At 40.3% G+C, this 17,643-nt stretch overlaps 2 protein-coding genes across 2 annotated transcripts in view; one reads left to right on the top strand and one right to left on the bottom strand.

The window, feature by feature from the left end:
• The first annotated feature begins 505 nt into the window (after positions 1-505).
• Positions 506-8,034, top strand: cnga2b (cyclic nucleotide gated channel subunit alpha 2b). Its single transcript, XM_037687674.1, has 6 exons — positions 506-606; positions 705-815; positions 3,663-3,839; positions 5,127-5,234; positions 5,340-5,446; positions 6,560-8,034. The coding sequence occupies exons 1-6, from the start codon at positions 506-508 to the stop codon at positions 8,032-8,034; spliced, it is 2,079 nt and encodes a 692-aa protein (XP_037543602.1).
• Positions 8,035-11,615: 3,581 nt separating this feature from the next.
• rraga (Ras-related GTP binding A) overlaps positions 11,616-17,643 on the bottom strand; it is a 10,100-nt gene continuing 4,072 nt past the window's right edge. The window contains exons 3-10 of the mRNA XM_037687509.1: positions 17,151-17,250; positions 17,004-17,070; positions 16,698-16,920; positions 14,680-14,775; positions 14,485-14,607; positions 14,321-14,412; positions 12,070-12,185; positions 11,616-11,947 (exon numbers count right to left, since the gene is read on the bottom strand). Of these exons, the coding sequence (XP_037543437.1) occupies positions 11,844-11,947; positions 12,070-12,185; positions 14,321-14,412; positions 14,485-14,607; positions 14,680-14,775; positions 16,698-16,920; positions 17,004-17,070; positions 17,151-17,250 (921 nt within the window). The 3' untranslated portion in view covers positions 11,616-11,843. The remainder of the gene's footprint in view (positions 11,948-12,069; positions 12,186-14,320; positions 14,413-14,484; positions 14,608-14,679; positions 14,776-16,697; positions 16,921-17,003; positions 17,071-17,150; positions 17,251-17,643) is intronic.

Raw genomic sequence — 17,643 nt, 5'->3', positions numbered from 1 at the left:
ATGTTGTGTATGACTCTCAGCTACTCCACAACCAATTTTAGATCAATATATGTGAAACAGACTCCAAATCAGTCATAGATGCACATCCAATTGCAACCGGTTCACCTGCTCATGAGATATTTTGCTAACAGTCAGACAAACACATGATCACCCACCTTTTATATAACTTTTGTTCTGTTAAAGGCAGGTTTCTGCATGAATTATTTCTGTGAAAAGTTTTTATTTTTATTATTAGTTTACTGACACTGAAAAGTCCCATGGATTGCTCTGAGCGTGTTCTGTAGCTACTTGTGTCGCCATAGCAACAAGCAACCACCTGATGTCTGATGGTTTGGGACTGAGGAAGACCGTCCCAGTCATCCCCCGTCCCCTGACATACAGCACCACAAACGCATTTCTGCTCTACTGCAGGAGACACATGTCAAACTCAAGTAGCAACATGGGTTAAACGGAGACAAAGTTGGACTTTATTGTCTCTGCTTGTCCAGTGCCGACAGAACCGAGGATGACGGGCCAGGTGGCTGAGAGAGACCGGTCCCCAAACAGCCTGTCTGTGAAGACCGCCCTGGAGGATGAGACCGAGAGAGCCGAAGGCCTTCTGAGCAGGTAATCAGAGCTTCCTGAGGGGACTTTCTTTTAAAAAAGAGATTTTTAAATAAAGTGTGCAATGAGACTCAGATGGGGTTTTTAATTTTTCATCCCAGAGTTCCATCTCTCTGCGATGACACGTCCTCAGAGCTGCAGAGAGTTGCTGATCTTGATCAAAATGGACGTAATTCAAGAAATTCTTTTCAAAGGAGCGGAGCCATCTCAAGGTGAAACTGTAACAACCAGCGTCTGTCACAGTCTGTTCAGCTGGTTTAAAAGCAAAAAAAAAAAATGATTGCACACCTCCACTTGTACATAAAGCCACCCTGACAGATGGTTTCTGCTTGTCTCAAATCGGTGCCGTTTGTAAAGTTGCACAGTCAAAAATTAACAGCAATATTTTGGTTTATTTAGCCTTTCATAGGAAAAAAAAAAGTTGTTTTTTTCAAAGTCATGTTTTCACCATGTTATTCGTACATTTATAAATGTCATAGTTCACTAACTAAATAGTTCATTTACAATCTAAATATTTAGTTTACAAACTAAATACTTAACTTGCAAGTTAAATATTTAGTTAGCAAGCTAAATATTTAGCTCCACACTAAATATTTAGTTTACAAACTAAATGTTTATGTCCAAGCTAAATGTTTAATTTACAAACTATCCTCTGTGATAATATTCTGGCGTCATCAAAGCTCCGCCCCCTCAGAACAGGAAGTCGCTTGTTTTGCTTGGAATGCTTCCTCTCTGACATCCTTGACCTAATCAGGATGATCCTGTGTTAGAAGACATTTAACAAGTTGGTCTGACTTGCTTTAAAGCACAAACAATTTTTGCTGGAGGATGTGGGCGTAGCGAATTCAGAAGTGATGCCGTTACAATACGTTTGGCTCTAAATTGCACAGATTTAAGCTAAGGTGCACGAAAAAAACTATGATCGATCATCCACCCCTTCAACAGGAATCCATGATAATTGGCCATAGCCTCCACAGCGCCACATACATTTTTCCTACAGTTATAGTTCAGTGATCCGATCTGGACCAGATTTATTGCGCGTCATCAGTGAGGACTTTTAGACACACTGATATTTTGGTTTAACATATGACTCAAATGTGCCCCCTAGATTATTTAATAAGTTAGATCGCAGTGATATATCATCCGATCTGAACCAGAATTTTGGTGCATAATCAGTGACCAGTATAGACACATTGATATTGTGGTTTAACATATGATTCAAGTGCGCCCCTTAGATTATTCCAACAGTTATATCTCAGTGAAATATCACCCAATCTAGGCCAGATTTTGGATACGTCATTAGTGAGCACTTCTACACACACTGGTATTGTTGTCCAACTTTTGACTCCAGTGCACACCCTAGATTATTCCAACAGTTATATCTCAGTGAAATATCATCCAATATGTACCAGATTTTATGTGTGTGATCAATGAGCACTTATAGACACATTGATATTGTTCTTTAACATTGGACTCAAGTGCGCCCCTACATTATTCCAACAGTTATATCTCAGTGTTACATCATCCGATCTGAACCTGAGTTTTTGTGCTTCATCAGTGAACACTTGTAGACACATTGGTATTGTTGATTCATGACATCACTTAAGCCCCACCTACTCAGAGAAAAACCTGTCGATTATTGGATGACACTTCCAGCTTCGTACTGTATAAGATATTAGACTGAAACTTTGTTCGCTAACTGTTGATTACCACACGACATGTTGAAAAGCATAAAGGAAGTGCTTGTCAAACATTCGCAACAAAACAGGAAGTCACCATAACTCCTGTCTGGAAGGTCAGATTTGGCCTGTACTTGTAAAACCTGCAGCTGGACAAGTAACGACATGGACGGAAGGCGATGTCGAAGATTCGGGAAATGCACCCCGTGGTGAACACGTGCGGGATTGGCACGAGAGCATTCGCGATGGTGACTGGGTGGACTAGCTGGAGCTCCCGCAGTCGCTGTAAGGCCGGAAGCGGCGCTTTGCTGCGAGGGCCTCCAATTCTGCTTGCAGCTTTAATTCTTTGTTGAAATCAGGTCTCTCTTGTAAATGAGGCCTCAAGGCTCAATGGGATTAACCTGTCTAAATAAAGGTTGAATGAAAATGTAGGTGTAAATTAAATATTTAATTTCCAAGCTAAATATTTATTTTCAAAACTAATCCTTTAATTTGCAAACTAAATATTTATTGTCCAAGCTACGTAAATATTTAATTTCCAAACTAAACATTTAATTTCAAAGCTAAACATTTAGTTCGTAAACTAAATATTTAATTTGCTAACTACATATTTAGCTCGGACCTAAATATTTATTTACCAAACTAAACATTTAATTTCCACAATAAATATTTAATTTGTGACTAAATATTTAGCGTGAACCTAAATATTTATTTTCCAAACTAAACATTTAATTAAATATATATATATATATTTAATTTGCTAACTAAATGTTTAGCTTGGACCTAAATATTTATTTTCCAAACTGAACATTTAATGTCCAAAATAAATATTTATTTTGCGACTAAATATTTAGCGTGAACCTAAATATTTATTTTCCAAACTAAACATTTAATTTCTAAAATAAATATTTAATTTGCTAACTAAATATTTAGCTTGGACTTAAATATTTATTTTCCAAAATAAATATTTAATTTCCAAAATAAATATTTAATTTGCAACTAAATACTTAGGTCGGACATAAATATTTAACTTGTTAGCTAAATATTTAGCTTGCAAGCTAAATATTTAACTTGTGAAGTTTGTTCTTCCAGTAAACTGTTGCTAAATATTTAACTTGCAAGTGAACTTTTCAGTTTGGAAAATAAATATTTAGCTTGTAAATTAAATGTTTAGTCTGGAACTATGACATAATAAATGTATGAATATCATAGTGAAAATATGACTTTGAAAAAAAACAACCTTTTTTTATAAACCAAAAAAATTGCTGTTAATTTTTGACTGTATATCTTTACAAACGGCACCCCATATGCTAGCTCTTCTGCTGTTTTAGTTTGAAAGCTGAGATTTGATTTTAAAGGCTTTTCTTCCTCTCATGTCAGAATGGTGAACTTGGTGGTGAGGCTGAGGGAATGGGCTCACCGGAATATGCAGGAGGAAGAGGAGAGACCGGACTCCTTCCTGGAACGCTTTCGTGGCCCTGAACTCAGAACAGCCCCGAGTCGTAACAGCAACACCCACCCAGATGTCAACGGCAACAATGCCAAGGGGATCTTTTGGTATTTCTTTTCATGTTCATAAGTTCATAGACAATAAACTGACCTTCAAGAAGTCAGATCTTATGTGGACTGAGTATGCGTCCAACACATTTTGTGCTAATAATTATTTAGCTTTTTTTTAAGCATTTTAAAGGGTATTTTAGATGTTTTGGCTTCATTTTCATCAATGTTTAGCCATTCACAATGTATGACAGCACATTGTGCAGTTTATTATTTAAAAAATGAGAAACATGTTAACATGACGAAGATCTACAGCAGATATATCTTTAAGAAACACAAATAAATAAGGATATTGTGATCTGCTGATTCAGTGTCCTGCAGGTGGTTTGTTTGAGAATCCCCTTGTTGTAGCTAAAATACTTTGTGTCAAACAGTGATCTCAACAAAAGACATGGGAACCTATTGTGCCAAAAAGCAGCCAAAGGCCAAAGAAAAACGTACACTTTCAAAAGCCCCAAAATGACAAGAAAATCTGGCTGCTTGAGAACAAAATACAAACAAAGAGTGACTTGAAATATTCGCACAGTAGTGCCACAGTATCTTAGCACTTTTCTTTAGACCTAAAATAACTCACAGGGTCACAGAGGAACCAAAAGGTTGTGATACTGTATATATCAGAGTCAGAGTCAGAGTCAGAGTTTCTTTATTGTCATTCGCACCTCATGTGGTACATGTGGTGGAGCGAAATTATGTACACAGGGTCCCAGTTACATCCAACAATAAAATGTATAAGAAAAACAGTAATAACATCTAAGATATGAACTAAGAAAAACATCAACTAAATATACACTAAGCACTCATAACATAAAACATTGAACATCAGCACAAACATGAACATGAGTCTGTGAGCAGATGTGCACGCATGAACACATCAACATTGAAACAGATCAGCAGCAACATGAAACAGATCAGCAGCAACATGATATGGTTTTTCACAGTGATTATTCTAGTTAGAGATTCATGAGTCTAACAGCCTCAGAGTAGAAGCTGTTCCTCAGTCTAGTGGTTCTACACTTAATGCTCCTTAACCTCCTTCCTGAGGGGAGTGGGGCAAAAAGTGTGTGTGCTGGGTGAGTGGGGTCCTTCATGATGCAGGTGGCCCTCTTCCTGCATCTGGAGGTGTAGATGTCTGTGATGGTGGGGAGGCTGAGGCTGATATATCAAACTCAGCAGCTGTTTTTACCAAACACGAGCTAAAGAAACAGCCGTTGTTGTATTCCTGCTGTTCTATCTGCTCTAATTTGCGTCTCTTTCATTGCATCGGTTGTTTTCTCCTCCGGCTTTCAGGAAACAGTGGGATTTGTTTGTGGTGTCCCCATCTGATGACATGTACTACCGCTGGTTATTTATCATCGCCTTAACCGTGCTCTACAACTGGTTCCTCGTAGTTGCAAGGTACCAATCATCCTAGAGGTTGTCTCATTTCTGCTGTAGAGTTGGGTCATGGATGAAGAGCCTACCTTCTTGACCTAACCACTGAATCTTGTATTGTATCCTCAGAGCATGCTTCGACAAGCTGCAGTTGAACAACTACATCTGCTGGCTGGTGCTGGACTACCTCTCTGACACTGTGTACTTCCTGGACACTTGTGTTCGACTTCGCACTGGTAACTTTTTTTTTTTTTTTTTTTCAAAAATGCAGTTACAGTTCACAACAGGAGCAACACCAAGGGGGGACCAATGGTGGCAAGGACCGTTCCTAAAAAAAAACTGCTTACCCCCCACTGGCCCCCAGTGGCCAGATAGTTTTATCTATTGAACATTTTTAATTTTCCCAAGCTGTTTAGAATTAGTGGAACCTCATAAACGCAAATGCTTTTTAAGCATTATGGAGTTAAAAACATAAATATATAGTTTATTTAAAATTAAAAATAACTTTAAATTCTAGTCTCCTGAATAGAGACAACTGGTCTAAAACCAATGTCATAAACATCAGGATTTCAGAGCTTATATGTTTTCATATATATATATATATACATGCCACCCTATCACAAAATATTCTGGAGGTACCACTGTTCACAGTAAAATAAATAAATAAATAAATAAATACTTAGTTGTTTGTTTTATAAATCCTGGCGAGATTGTAGTTTTATCCTGCTGTTCTTTGAGAGAATCTCACAGCAGAGTTGGTATTCGTTTCTAAATAAAACATTGATGAATCCTCTGAAAACATCCGTTTTGACTTTGCTAATCTGATGAGCATCACGCCAACGTTTTGATGACACACAAACAAAACAGTACTGTACAAAACTCATGAGTCATCCCTCAGTTCTTTATACTTTACTTCCAAGGAGCCAGGCTCTTAAGCTCTTTAAAATTCTATCCATCCATCATCTTTACCCGCTGTAGGGTGACAGAAACTAAGTGGAAGAGGATTCAAGACCACCATAACGTCTCTGGGACAACTTTTAGAGTGAATATGTTGCTTATTATTTTTAACATGTCCAAAATTTGTGGTACATCAAAGTGAGGCCCTTTGATTCATGAGGAGATTAAGAACCTTCACAATTATGAGATGTTTTCATTGCCAAAACGTTTTGCAATTTGCCACCAACAGTCACAGTGAGATAGTAGCTATAATGGTAACAAAGAAACTGATAAATTAAGGAAAATACCTTGTAAGTCTCTACCGCAGGATCCCAGTTCAGCTTTATCTCTTTCCATGAACTAGTTTGCAGAGCTGGAAGTTGACACAGAACTGACTTTGGTCTTTGTCTCAGGTTTCTTGGAACAGGGTCTGCTGGTGAAGGACCACGTCAAGCTAAGGGACAGCTACGTTCGAACTCTACAGTTCAAGCTGGACATCTTGTCCATCCTTCCCACCGACCTGGTTTACATCCACACTGGCATCCACACGCCTCAACTCAGGTTCAACCGTCTGCTGCGCTTCCCACGCATGTTCGAATTCTTTGACCGCACCGAGACTCGCACCAACTACCCCAACATTTTCCGCATCTGCAACTTGGTGCTCTACATCCTGGTCATCATCCACTGGAACGCCTGCATCTACTATGCCATATCCAAGTCTTTGGGATTTGGCTCGGATACTTGGGTGTTCCCGAACATCTCCAGTCCTGAGTTCGCCTCTCTGTCGAGAAGCTATGTCTACTGTCTGTACTGGTCAACTCTCACTCTTACCACCATTGGAGAGATGCCCGCACCCGTGCGGGACGAAGAGTATCTGTTTGTGGTCTTCGACTTTCTCGTTGGGGTGCTGATCTTTGCAACGATTGTGGGAAACGTGGGCTCCATGATCGCCAACATGAACGCCACCCGCGCCGAGTTCCAAGCTCGAATCGACGCCATCAAACACTACATGCACTTCCGGAAAGTCAGCAGAGAGCTGGAGACACGTGTCATCAAGTGGTTTGACTACCTCTGGACCAACAAAAAAGCAGTGGACGAGCAGGAGGTGTTGAAGAACCTTCCGAACAAACTGCGGGCTGAAATCGCCATCAATGTGCACCTGGAGACTCTGAAGAAAGTCCGAATTTTTCAGGACTGTGAGGCCGGGCTGCTGGTGGAGCTTGTGCTCAAACTACGCCCACAGGTTTTCAGTCCGGGAGACTACATCTGCCGGAAAGGAGACATCGGTAAGGAGATGTACATTATTAAAGAAGGGAAGTTGGCTGTGGTGGCCGATGACGGAGTCACGCAGTACGCCCTACTCACCGCTGGCAGCTGCTTTGGAGAAATCAGCATCTTGAACATAAGAGGCAGCAAAATGGGGAATCGTCGGACGGCCAACATTCGCAGCTTGGGTTACTCCGACCTTTTCTGCCTCTCCAAGGATGACCTGATGGAGGCGGTGACCGAGTACCCAGATGCCAAGACGGTGCTGGAGGACAGGGGGCGGGAGATCCTGAAGAAGGAGGGTCTTCTGGACGAGAACGCAGAGAGGGGCGGGCTGCAGAAAGAGGACACAGAGGAGAAGGTAGAGAGGCTGGAGTCCTCTCTGGACACCCTGCAGACTCGTTTCTCCCGTCTTCTCAGTGAATACACAGACACTCAGCAGAGGCTGAAGCAGCGGATCACTCTGCTGGAGCGGCAGCTGAATCAGACGGACTGCGGCGCAGAGCCAAACAGCACAAGTGCCAGTGAACATGAGGCTGGGGCTGACGGATCCACAAGCGGGACACCGAATCGGAAGGTTGTGCAAACGCCGAACAGAACAAGTCCAAAAATATCCCACTAAAACCTTTTTTAATTATTATTTTTTTATCAGAACCTCCTTTGATTTTTTTTTTTTTCCCTGAAGATTTTTCAGTTTAGAGAATAAAGCGATATTTGTAATACTTTCACTGGACAAAGAAAGTTTGGTGTCTTTTGTTTTAAACATCAAGACAAAACATGATCTGGTCTTTAGGTTCCAAAATTATTCCATTCTAGCCTCACAAGCAGAAAAACACGCAGAAGACTCCAACATGTCAATGTTTAGACAATGTTAGAGATATAATTTTCATTAGGTCTTTAAGACTGGACTTGCTTTTCCCTAAGAAAAACAACTATTAACAGTCAAAAACAGTGAGTTGGGAGCATTTTAAAGGCTGACTTGAATGTTTTAGCTTCACTGAGCAGAATAAAGTTATAAATCATAGAAACAAACAAATAAATGGAGCTCCGGTGGACTAAAAGGTGCAGTCCGGGTGCTTTGTGGTGCAGTTTAGGAGTCACCTGTGTTTACGGTGTTTGTTTGCATCAGCAGAGGGATTCAGTTCCCTCTTCGGGCCATATATTATGCTCTGGTTCTGTACACACCGAGTCCTGCTGCCACTCCTGGGAACAAAACATCTAAGGAGACTTTCACTCAATTATTTTCCAGCGACCTCATTTTCGAAGTCAGAGCTGCATAAACACAAGGCGGGTAACAAACTGGAGTTTGTTGTTCTTCCAAACTCCTGCTGCTGAGGGATGTTAAAGTTTGTGCCATAAAAAAGAAACTCAAGACTTTTTTATGCTTTAAAATGTCATGTTGCATCTTCTTTTGAATATAATGTAGGAAGTTGTGGAACATTGCATTATGTCTACAAACAGTTTTTTGAAAATGGATTTTAATAAAAACAGTGCGTGGACAGAAGGGCCGGGGATTTTCCCGTTTTTCAGCTTCTGCATTCCAGGATGCAAGTGAAGCACATGAGCAGTGTTGATAAGCAGCTGGAACAAAAATGTCTGCAGCTGAACCGAGTGGAACAAAGAGGCCGGAGGGAGCGAGCCCTTTAAGGCTCGATGACGTCATTTATCTTTCCTCACCTGCAGCATGTTTCATTCAGTCACAGCAAAATGTCACCTGCAGTGACACTTTAAGAGTAGGACGAGTAGTAGGAGCAGAAATGTTGCTGTAAAGCGCAATTGTTTTTCTTTCTAATGAAATCCTGTTTTTTGCTTTTTCTGACTAATTTTCCTATTTGTTTGTATTTCACCATCTCTGGCTCTTAGCTAGCATTATTATAATTTTGCTTTATGCTTGCATTTAGCCATTTCTGCTTTTAAGATAGCTTTTTTGCTAACATTTAGCTACTTTTGGTTCTTTGCTAGCATTTACCTGCTTTTTGGTAGCATTTAGCTACGTCTACTAAGCTATAGCCTTTTTCTAGCTTTTTTACTGGCATTTTGTGGCTTATGCCTTTAAGTTTAAATGCTTAAATACTTAACTCTAAACTAATCAAGTCAAGAAGTATTTGGATTATTTTAACATCTTCCCATCAGTCTGGTTTTAGGAAACAACACAGCACAATGATTGCTTTGTTGAAGGTTTTTAATGATGAAGCACTGGATGCTAAAGATTATTGTGCTGCACTTTATTTAGACCTGTCTAAAGCTTTTGATACTGTGTACAATGACATCTTATGCCATAAGCTCTCATTCTCAGACCACACTATTGGTTGGTTTTCTAACCTCTCAGATCAGAGGCAATGTGTTCAACATAATGGTACTTCTTCCAGCTATTTAACTGTCAACAATGGTGTACCACAAGGCTCAGTCTTAGGACGCACCTTCTTCAAAATCACAAAATTGGGACCCTGTGTACACAATTTTGTTCCACCACATGTACCACATGCGATGCAAATGACAATAAAGAACCTTAACCTTGATATGTTATGTAGGTCAGACCATTCCTGATGCATCTTTACATTTCTATGCCGATGACACAGTAGTTTATTGTCGAGCTAGAACAGTTGCTAAGGTTTTCCAGCTTTTGCAATCTGCATTCAACATAAGTTTTGTTCCATCTCAAACTCGTCCTAAATGCTGACACACACCCCTGTTCAACTCCGTGTTCAACTGTCCCCCCTTACAATGCTGTTGTTGCTAGCATCACTCAGCCCCCTGTGAATAGTAAACAGCCATCAGTGTGCTAATGATCCATTGTTAGGCTGATGGTCCTTCTTGACCATGTGGAATTCAGTTTGGTTTGGTGGGCTCCTCAGACTGAAGAAGTCCTTCGGATGAAAAGTCTCAGCAACAAAAGAAACCGTCCAGATGACCTGACTGAACAGTACTGTCTTCCGCTGCTCCACAACAAAATAATTCAAATTTAGAAAAACATGAATTATTCTCAGGGTTTTGCCCACTTTGTTGTGAGCAGGTTAAAGCCTCTGCTGGTGCTGCGTAAGTAACAACTTGGCTGTAAACTCCAGATCTCCGCAAAGGTTCTTCTCTGCCCTTTTGAGTATTTTCCATTTGGAGCAAAGATCATATGTTCCAATTTTTCTGATTTTGGCTTTATTTCACTTTATTATGCAACTTGTTGAACTTGTAAATACTGGTACCAGTGGTTTTTATAAGTTTGAAACCAAAAGTGTTTTCAGCATAATCCTGCAGTCCTCATCTGCAGATGGTGCTAGTGTTGTTCATAAAGACGGTTATAAGGTGCCTTTATTACAGAAACTGATGAGTTCACATTTGACCTGCAGGCTCATTTAACATCTCAAACCTGAGTGAAAGCAGACCCTAAATACTGAGCTGTCAGTTCAAATCAGAGGTTTAAAATATTCAGTTTTATCGGCTTATTTAAGCAGAATAAAGACAAATTTAAAGTGACCGAGCCACTAGGTCATATGTGTCAAACTCAAGGCTCGGGGGCCAAATGTGGCCCTCGTTGACATCTGGCCGCCAAGATGTTATTTTAAATGTAAAATACTTTTATCACTTTAATTTTTTCAGTAATCTTTGATTGCCATGTCAAAAGTGCAATAGAGAACATCAAATGAGATCAATCAAACTTTTGTTGAGGAACCTGCAACCAAGAAAAGATGTTGTGTATCTAACTAGAGTTAATGGAGATTATGAAACCGGCCCCTAGATTGAAAAAGGGTTTAATTTTGGCCCCCTTTGTGACACCTCTGCACTAGGTGAAGAGTTTAGCTCCTAAAGGATGATACCTACTGGTAGATGTTCTTCAGAAAGTTTCTCTTTAACTTTACACCCGGCTTGTTAAATCAGAAGTAACCTAAGTGAGCTGTGCCTTTAAACGGCTGCTCCAGCTGCTCAAACATTGGGCTCAGGTTACTCGACAGGTGCGAGCCAACTGGAGCAGCGTGTTGAGCGTGCGCAGTGTGCACGGACACTACACAATTCACCCCGATGGCTTGAAGACGAAAGAAAAGACACTTCAAACATGCTTCTAAATACAACTATATTGTTTGTGGTCAGCTTATTTAAAAATCAAACGGTGCCACCCACTTTTTATTTGGCACAAAGTAGCATCTCCAATCCCCAGGACCTGCTGCGTAAAGTGAATAAACCCAGCGTGACATCAAACACACCCCTTCCATCGAAACCTCAACTTTTCTGCTTTAATGCGTCAAATTAGCACAAATATTCCAACAGAGCGTATCAGGATCCTTCTGATAACTGCAGAAAGTAGACTCAAAGAAACTATGATTTCTTTATCTTAATATTACTGTGATTGAACGTGAAGGTATTTGTAGAAACGGTGCAGCTGCGAGGGGCCGCCTGCGCGCTGCGGATTGATTGGCTGAGAGGATCCGCAGGGAACAAAAGCTAGCGCATCCGCATGTGCAGGCTGTGTTTGGGTCCGTCCACCCGCTCCAACTTCTCAAAGTGTTTCCTAGCATTACGAATGTTGATGAGAGTTGCTGCAGATGCTGTAAATACATAAATAAACAAACAAACAAACATCAGCTCAAATCATCATTGGTGCAGTTTTACAGTTTTCTGCTGTTCATCCTTGAGTTTGCTGCAGAGGCGGGCTCTGTCAGCGACTTACGGATGGAGGGGTCCGACATGATGACCATGACGTAAGTGTTGGAGGTGAAGACGTCGATGAAGGCTGCAAAGTTGGAGTTCCTCACCTCCATGCTCTGGAAAGAGGCTGCAAGCTTACTGGAACAAGAGTACCACGGCACATTACACACCCGCCGATTCAATTCAGTTCAGTTTATTTATACAGCACCAAGTCACAACAGAAGTCATCTCAGGGCACTGAACAGAAACATTTACATGTAAAATAATAATTTAATATTATTTATCCGAGGAGCAGACTGCTTTGAATTTAACTCCATCACAGAACTCTCATCTTGAGCAAGCATGAAGGTGACAGTGGAAAGGAAAAACTCCCTCATGAGGAAGAAACCTTTAGCAGAACCAGGTCAGAACAAGCGACCATCTGCTTTGACCGGGTCGACAAAACTGGTGCACAGAAGTATCTAAAGCAACGGCCCGGAAAAGCAAACGCCTTGTTGCTCATGAAGCATTCACACTATTGTGATCCATTTTTCTTCCGTACATTTTTCGGCATCTTTCTTGTTCCACAATGTTCGTGCTATTTTAACAAATCAAAACATTCAGCTCGTTCAGGAGAAGGGTGATTTGGTATTGGCACAACTTTAGCTATTTGAAATATTTAGCCTTTTCTGCCACTTTTTCCTCTCATAGGAAATGAATTGAGCTCATTTTACATCCTTCAAATCTTTAGATCTGTTTACAACCTTTTACTGCTCCTTTCATTTTGTGCTGCTTCAGCTTCTTTCAGATTCCTTGTGAAAATTTAAACTTTTTTCCAGCTACTTTCAGCCGTTTTGTGATCCTTTCAGCTTCTTTCTGCTAACTAGAAAATTTTTGTGATTCTTCTAACTTCTTTGTGCTAATGTCAGCTTGTTATGCTCCTTTCAGCTTATCCCTGGAAGTTTCAGCTTTTACTATGATTTCAGCTACTATATAGCTGTTTTATGCTAATTTAAGCTTTTCAATTAATTCCACATTTTTTTGCCTTCACTTCAACTTTTTTCAGCATAATTCAGCAAAAATGTGCTTTCTCCACTTCCTTCTTGTAATTTCAGCTTCTTTATGCCTTTATAGCTACTATTCAACTGTGTTTTGTTGCCAATTTCAGCTTTTTTCAGATAATTTCCACTTTTTTGTGCTTGTTTTTGCTTCTTTCAGCAAACATATTCTTTCTGCTTTGTTCTGCTAATTTAAGCTTGTTCTAAGCTTGTTCTACATTTCCTGCGTTTTCCAAAGAAATTTTCAGCTAATTTCAGCTGTTTTCAGAAAAATTCATTTTTTGTGGTAATTTCAGCTACTTTCAGCCTAATTAACTTCTTTCTGCTAATGTCAGCTTGTTATGCTCCTTTCAGATTTTTCTGCTACTTTCAGCTTTTTCCGCTATTTCAGCTACTTTTTAGCAGTTTTGTGCCAAATTGAGCTTTTTAAGCTAATTCCATATTTTTAGCTTATTTCAACTTCTTCCACTTACTTCTGGTAGTTTCAGCTTCTTTCTGACTTTTAAGTTCCTTTTCAGCTATATATATATATTTTTAGCCAATTTCCACTTTTCTGGCTAATTTATTACTTTTTGTGCTCATTTCTGCTTCATTAAACCAAATTCAGCAAACGTGTGTTCTTTCTGCTTTCTTCTGTTTATTTAGGCTTGTTCTTACATTTCAACATGCTTTTAACTAATTTCAGCTGTTTTTCAGCAAGTTCTTCAGCAATAAGCATTCACACAGCATTTTTTCTGGAAATGCAGTTTCTTTAGTTTTAACTTTGACCTTGATTTGTGACCTTGACATTTGAGCTGGAATGATGAAAAGATTGTGACGTTGTACAAATGTGCACCAAGTTTCATAAAATTATCTTGAACAGATCCATAAAGTTCTATAAAACCACTAGTGTGCGCTCTGCCCGTGCTCCCCATTGTTTACATTTGTGACATCGTGGAGAAGATGAGATGGCACCTGAAACGAGCTACTGCTCACAGCCGACAACAGTTTAATTAACAGCAAGCCCAACTGGATCTGTCAGAAATTATTTTTCAACTATTATTTCAACCAGTTCTCCCTCTAGTGTTGCAGATCGGGACAAGCACTGATCTGGTTTTAACTTCGACCTTGAATTGTGGCTTTGACCTTGGAGCAGGGTCATGAAATGTGTACGCGACACTAAGTCTGGCGTTGATGCACGTGTGTCCGAAGCTTTGTTTCAGAGAACTGACGTGTGGAGAGAAGACGGTGCGTTACCTGCAGCTGAGTTTGAACTGTTTGATAATGTTGCTAATCTTCTCAAACCGGTGAGCGTCCCGCTGCTCTTTGCACTGATAGTGCGAGATCACCTGCATTAATTAAAACGTAAATAAATAAAGGATCCAAATCAGGGTGATGTTAGAAACACAGGCGGCTCTCACCAGGAAGGTGGCTCTCTCAAACAGGAGGACTTCGTCAGCCTCTATGATCTGTGCAAAGTTTCTCAGGTTGGTCTCCAGCTGCTGGACGTTGGGGATGAGCTGATACACGATGCTGGACCAGGCCTGAAAGACGTTTGGAGTTATTTAGGTGATTTTTTAAATGGTGTCAGCGTGCATTTTTTTTAAATTCACAACCTTATACAGGGTTTCATCCCAGATTGATGTCCTGAAGCACGTGCACGCCAAAGGTCGGGACAGTCTCTTTAGATCTTCTTCACGTTCCTTAAAAATCTGTTAAAACAACCAAAAAAATTATAATTTCATGAAGCACACAGCAAAAATAATGTAAAAAACGCACACGTTTACAAAGTGTAAACACACAGTTTTATTTTTAAACTGTTGTTCAGTTATGTTGCTTTTTGATTCACTTTTTGGAGCAAAAAGCCTAAAATGACAAAAATCAAATGTTAAACTGAGTTGGTGTCAAACCACTGACTGTGTGTCACTTACTGAAGGTTTTAACCAGAAAACCCTCTTGGTTTTACGAAAAATGTCACACAGTTTCATCATTGTACAAAAAAAAACTAAGCAGTGAAGCTTTGATAAAAAAAAAGAAATGTAATTTTTAAGAAATATATTCCAACGGCTTTTCTTTTTTTTAAATCAAACTTTCATTACAGCAGAAACAGTTTGTAGTGTTTTTAATAAAAAAAACAACAACCCTGTTCTTTTTAAAATGTGCTATACAGTAGTCCCTCATTACTTTGCGGTTCAACTTTGGAAGACTCGCTCTTCGTGGTTTTTCAAAGTAAGATTGATTGTACACAACACGAGTGCCAACTTTAATATTACTCATGTGATTGGGAAGGTACGGGATAAAAAGTTAATGAAAAATAATAATACTTCGGACGGGCGCCGCCATTTTGTAGTTTTCTCTCAATAAGCCTACACTGTGTGGCCACTCAAAAGGACTACACTACCCAGAAGCCAACAGTGTTCCCAGCCGTTGCTTTCTGCTGAAATGGAGGGAAAGTTTTGATCTGATCCGAAAAAATTTGGTCCTTATTTATAGCGACTTCGAAGCTCAGTGGATGCAGACAGCCGTACAGAACTGACTGGGAATTGGACCAGAACCGGACTTCCAGCCACATCGGTCAATCTGAGTGCTGCTTGCTGGCCCATGAAACCTCTTGAGCAGGGAGGAGTTGCTTGGAGGTCCAGTGTCTTCTCTGGAGCTCACCAGAACTTTTTTCATCTGATTTTTCTGGATTATTTGGACCCGATCTGAACCATTATGTGGTTTGGTGCTGGCTATCCAAAGGTCCAGCTCGCTCTAAAAGCGTCTAGTGCACAACAGCTTCAGAGAGCTGATCAGAACCGGAACAAGGTTAGTAGTACCCATATAAAATTTTGCAGTAGCTACAGTGCAGTACATACAAGTATGTTGTTAAAATTACAAAGGTTTTAGAGATTAGAACATTGTGGGCTTCGTCGCTGCAGGGTAGGGCTGCCGAACCGGAACCGAGCCGGACCAGAACCGAGCTGCTGGTCTGGTGAGTAAAATTTTGCAGTACTGTACAGTACATATACATATGTTGTTAAAATGACATAGGTTTAAGAGTTTAGAACATTGCAAAAGTGTGGGAAGGGTTTATAAAGCCAAAAAATATATAAACACTAAAATAAATACAACGTTCTTACTTCGCGGGTTTTCACTTATTGTGTGTGTGTGTGTGTGTGTGTGTGTGTGTGTGTGTGTGTGTGTGTGTGTGTGTGTGTGTGTGTGTGTGTGTGTGGGCGGAGTGGGTCTGGAACGTAACCTCTGCGATAAACGAGGGACTGCTGTATAAATTAAATTGATAAAACCTGCCCATGCTGATTATTATTAACATATCATTTTACAACGTGCAGATTTGACAGCAAGTATTAAAAACACATTTTCAGCTCATATAGTTTTTGGTCATAAAACCATGATCTGATTATCAGGTCTCTCTTGTAAATGAGTCCTCGAGGCTCAATGGGATTTTCCTGTCTAAATAAAGGTTGAATGATGACTCGTATTGTGCAACGATTTTAATGTAATAATAAAAGAAAGTTCTACTTCAAACACGCAGGACTTCTGCTTTCATATAGAATATGAAATCACAAACTCTGGTTTGTGTTTGAGATTAACAAGACGTGAAAATCCAGAAACTCCGTCAGTAAATGCTCACCAGGTCTCTCTGATCCTCCTGGACGAGGTCCATCTTATGCACCAGACAGAACACTTTGGCGTCAGGCGAGTTCTGCAGGATGGCTTCGAGACACGACTGGTAGTAGTGCATGTCCTTCTCCAGCTCGCGGCTCTCCACGTCGAACACGTAGATAAGAACCTCCACGTTTCTGAAGATGTTGTCCCTCTGGCTGGTGAAGTAGTTCTCCATGAACGTGTCTTGTCTGGTGGAAGAACACGGGGCCGTGATTAACTCAGAGAAAATGTTTAATTAGATTATTAGAAGCACCGAAGAGACGAGCTTTACCCTCCACAGTCCCACAGGTTGAGAACCAGATTGCCGAGAAACCGAACGTGGGAGTGTTCGACGTCAACTACAAGAGAAAAGGTTGTAAATAAAGCGAGCACCACTGGTGATGTCATGAGAGTGGACCAGTCTTCTCTGAGCTCCTACTTGTAGCTCCAAGGCGACGCGTGTCCCGGGCGATGTAGTTGGCAAAGATGATTGATCTCATGCTGGTCTTCCCAGACCCACTTTTCCCCATCAGGAGCACCTGAGAGGAGGAAAATAAAGTCAAATGATTCTGTTAGAGCGTGCCCTTCAGTCTTTTTGATGTGTGAATTGATTAAACTCCTTCGAGTAAATTTACAAATCAATTTCTGCCTCAGGCCTCTTCCCCGGCTGTTTTTAAAGCTCTTCTCAAAACCTCTTTTCTTTGGCGTTTAACACTTTATAAAGGGTTGCTTTGATTTATTTTTACCTGATTTTTAATTTTTGTGGATCTCATTGTTTATTTTGATGTTACTGTTTCAGTGTTTCTCCATATTTTCCCCATGTTTCCACCATTATACAAGCAGGGCGCCTCGCCCTGTCAACAGAACCGAGCGCCCTGCCAAGCAACAAGCAACCAGCTACAAGCAACCAGCTACAAGCAACCAGCTACAAG

Source organism: Nematolebias whitei, chromosome 14, assembly GCF_014905685.2.
Source record: "Nematolebias whitei isolate Nwh7 chromosome 14, NemWhi1, whole genome shotgun sequence".
Classification (NCBI taxonomy): Eukaryota; Metazoa; Chordata; class Actinopteri; order Cyprinodontiformes; family Rivulidae; genus Nematolebias; species Nematolebias whitei.
This window is presented reverse-complemented; position numbering and strand designations above follow the sequence as displayed.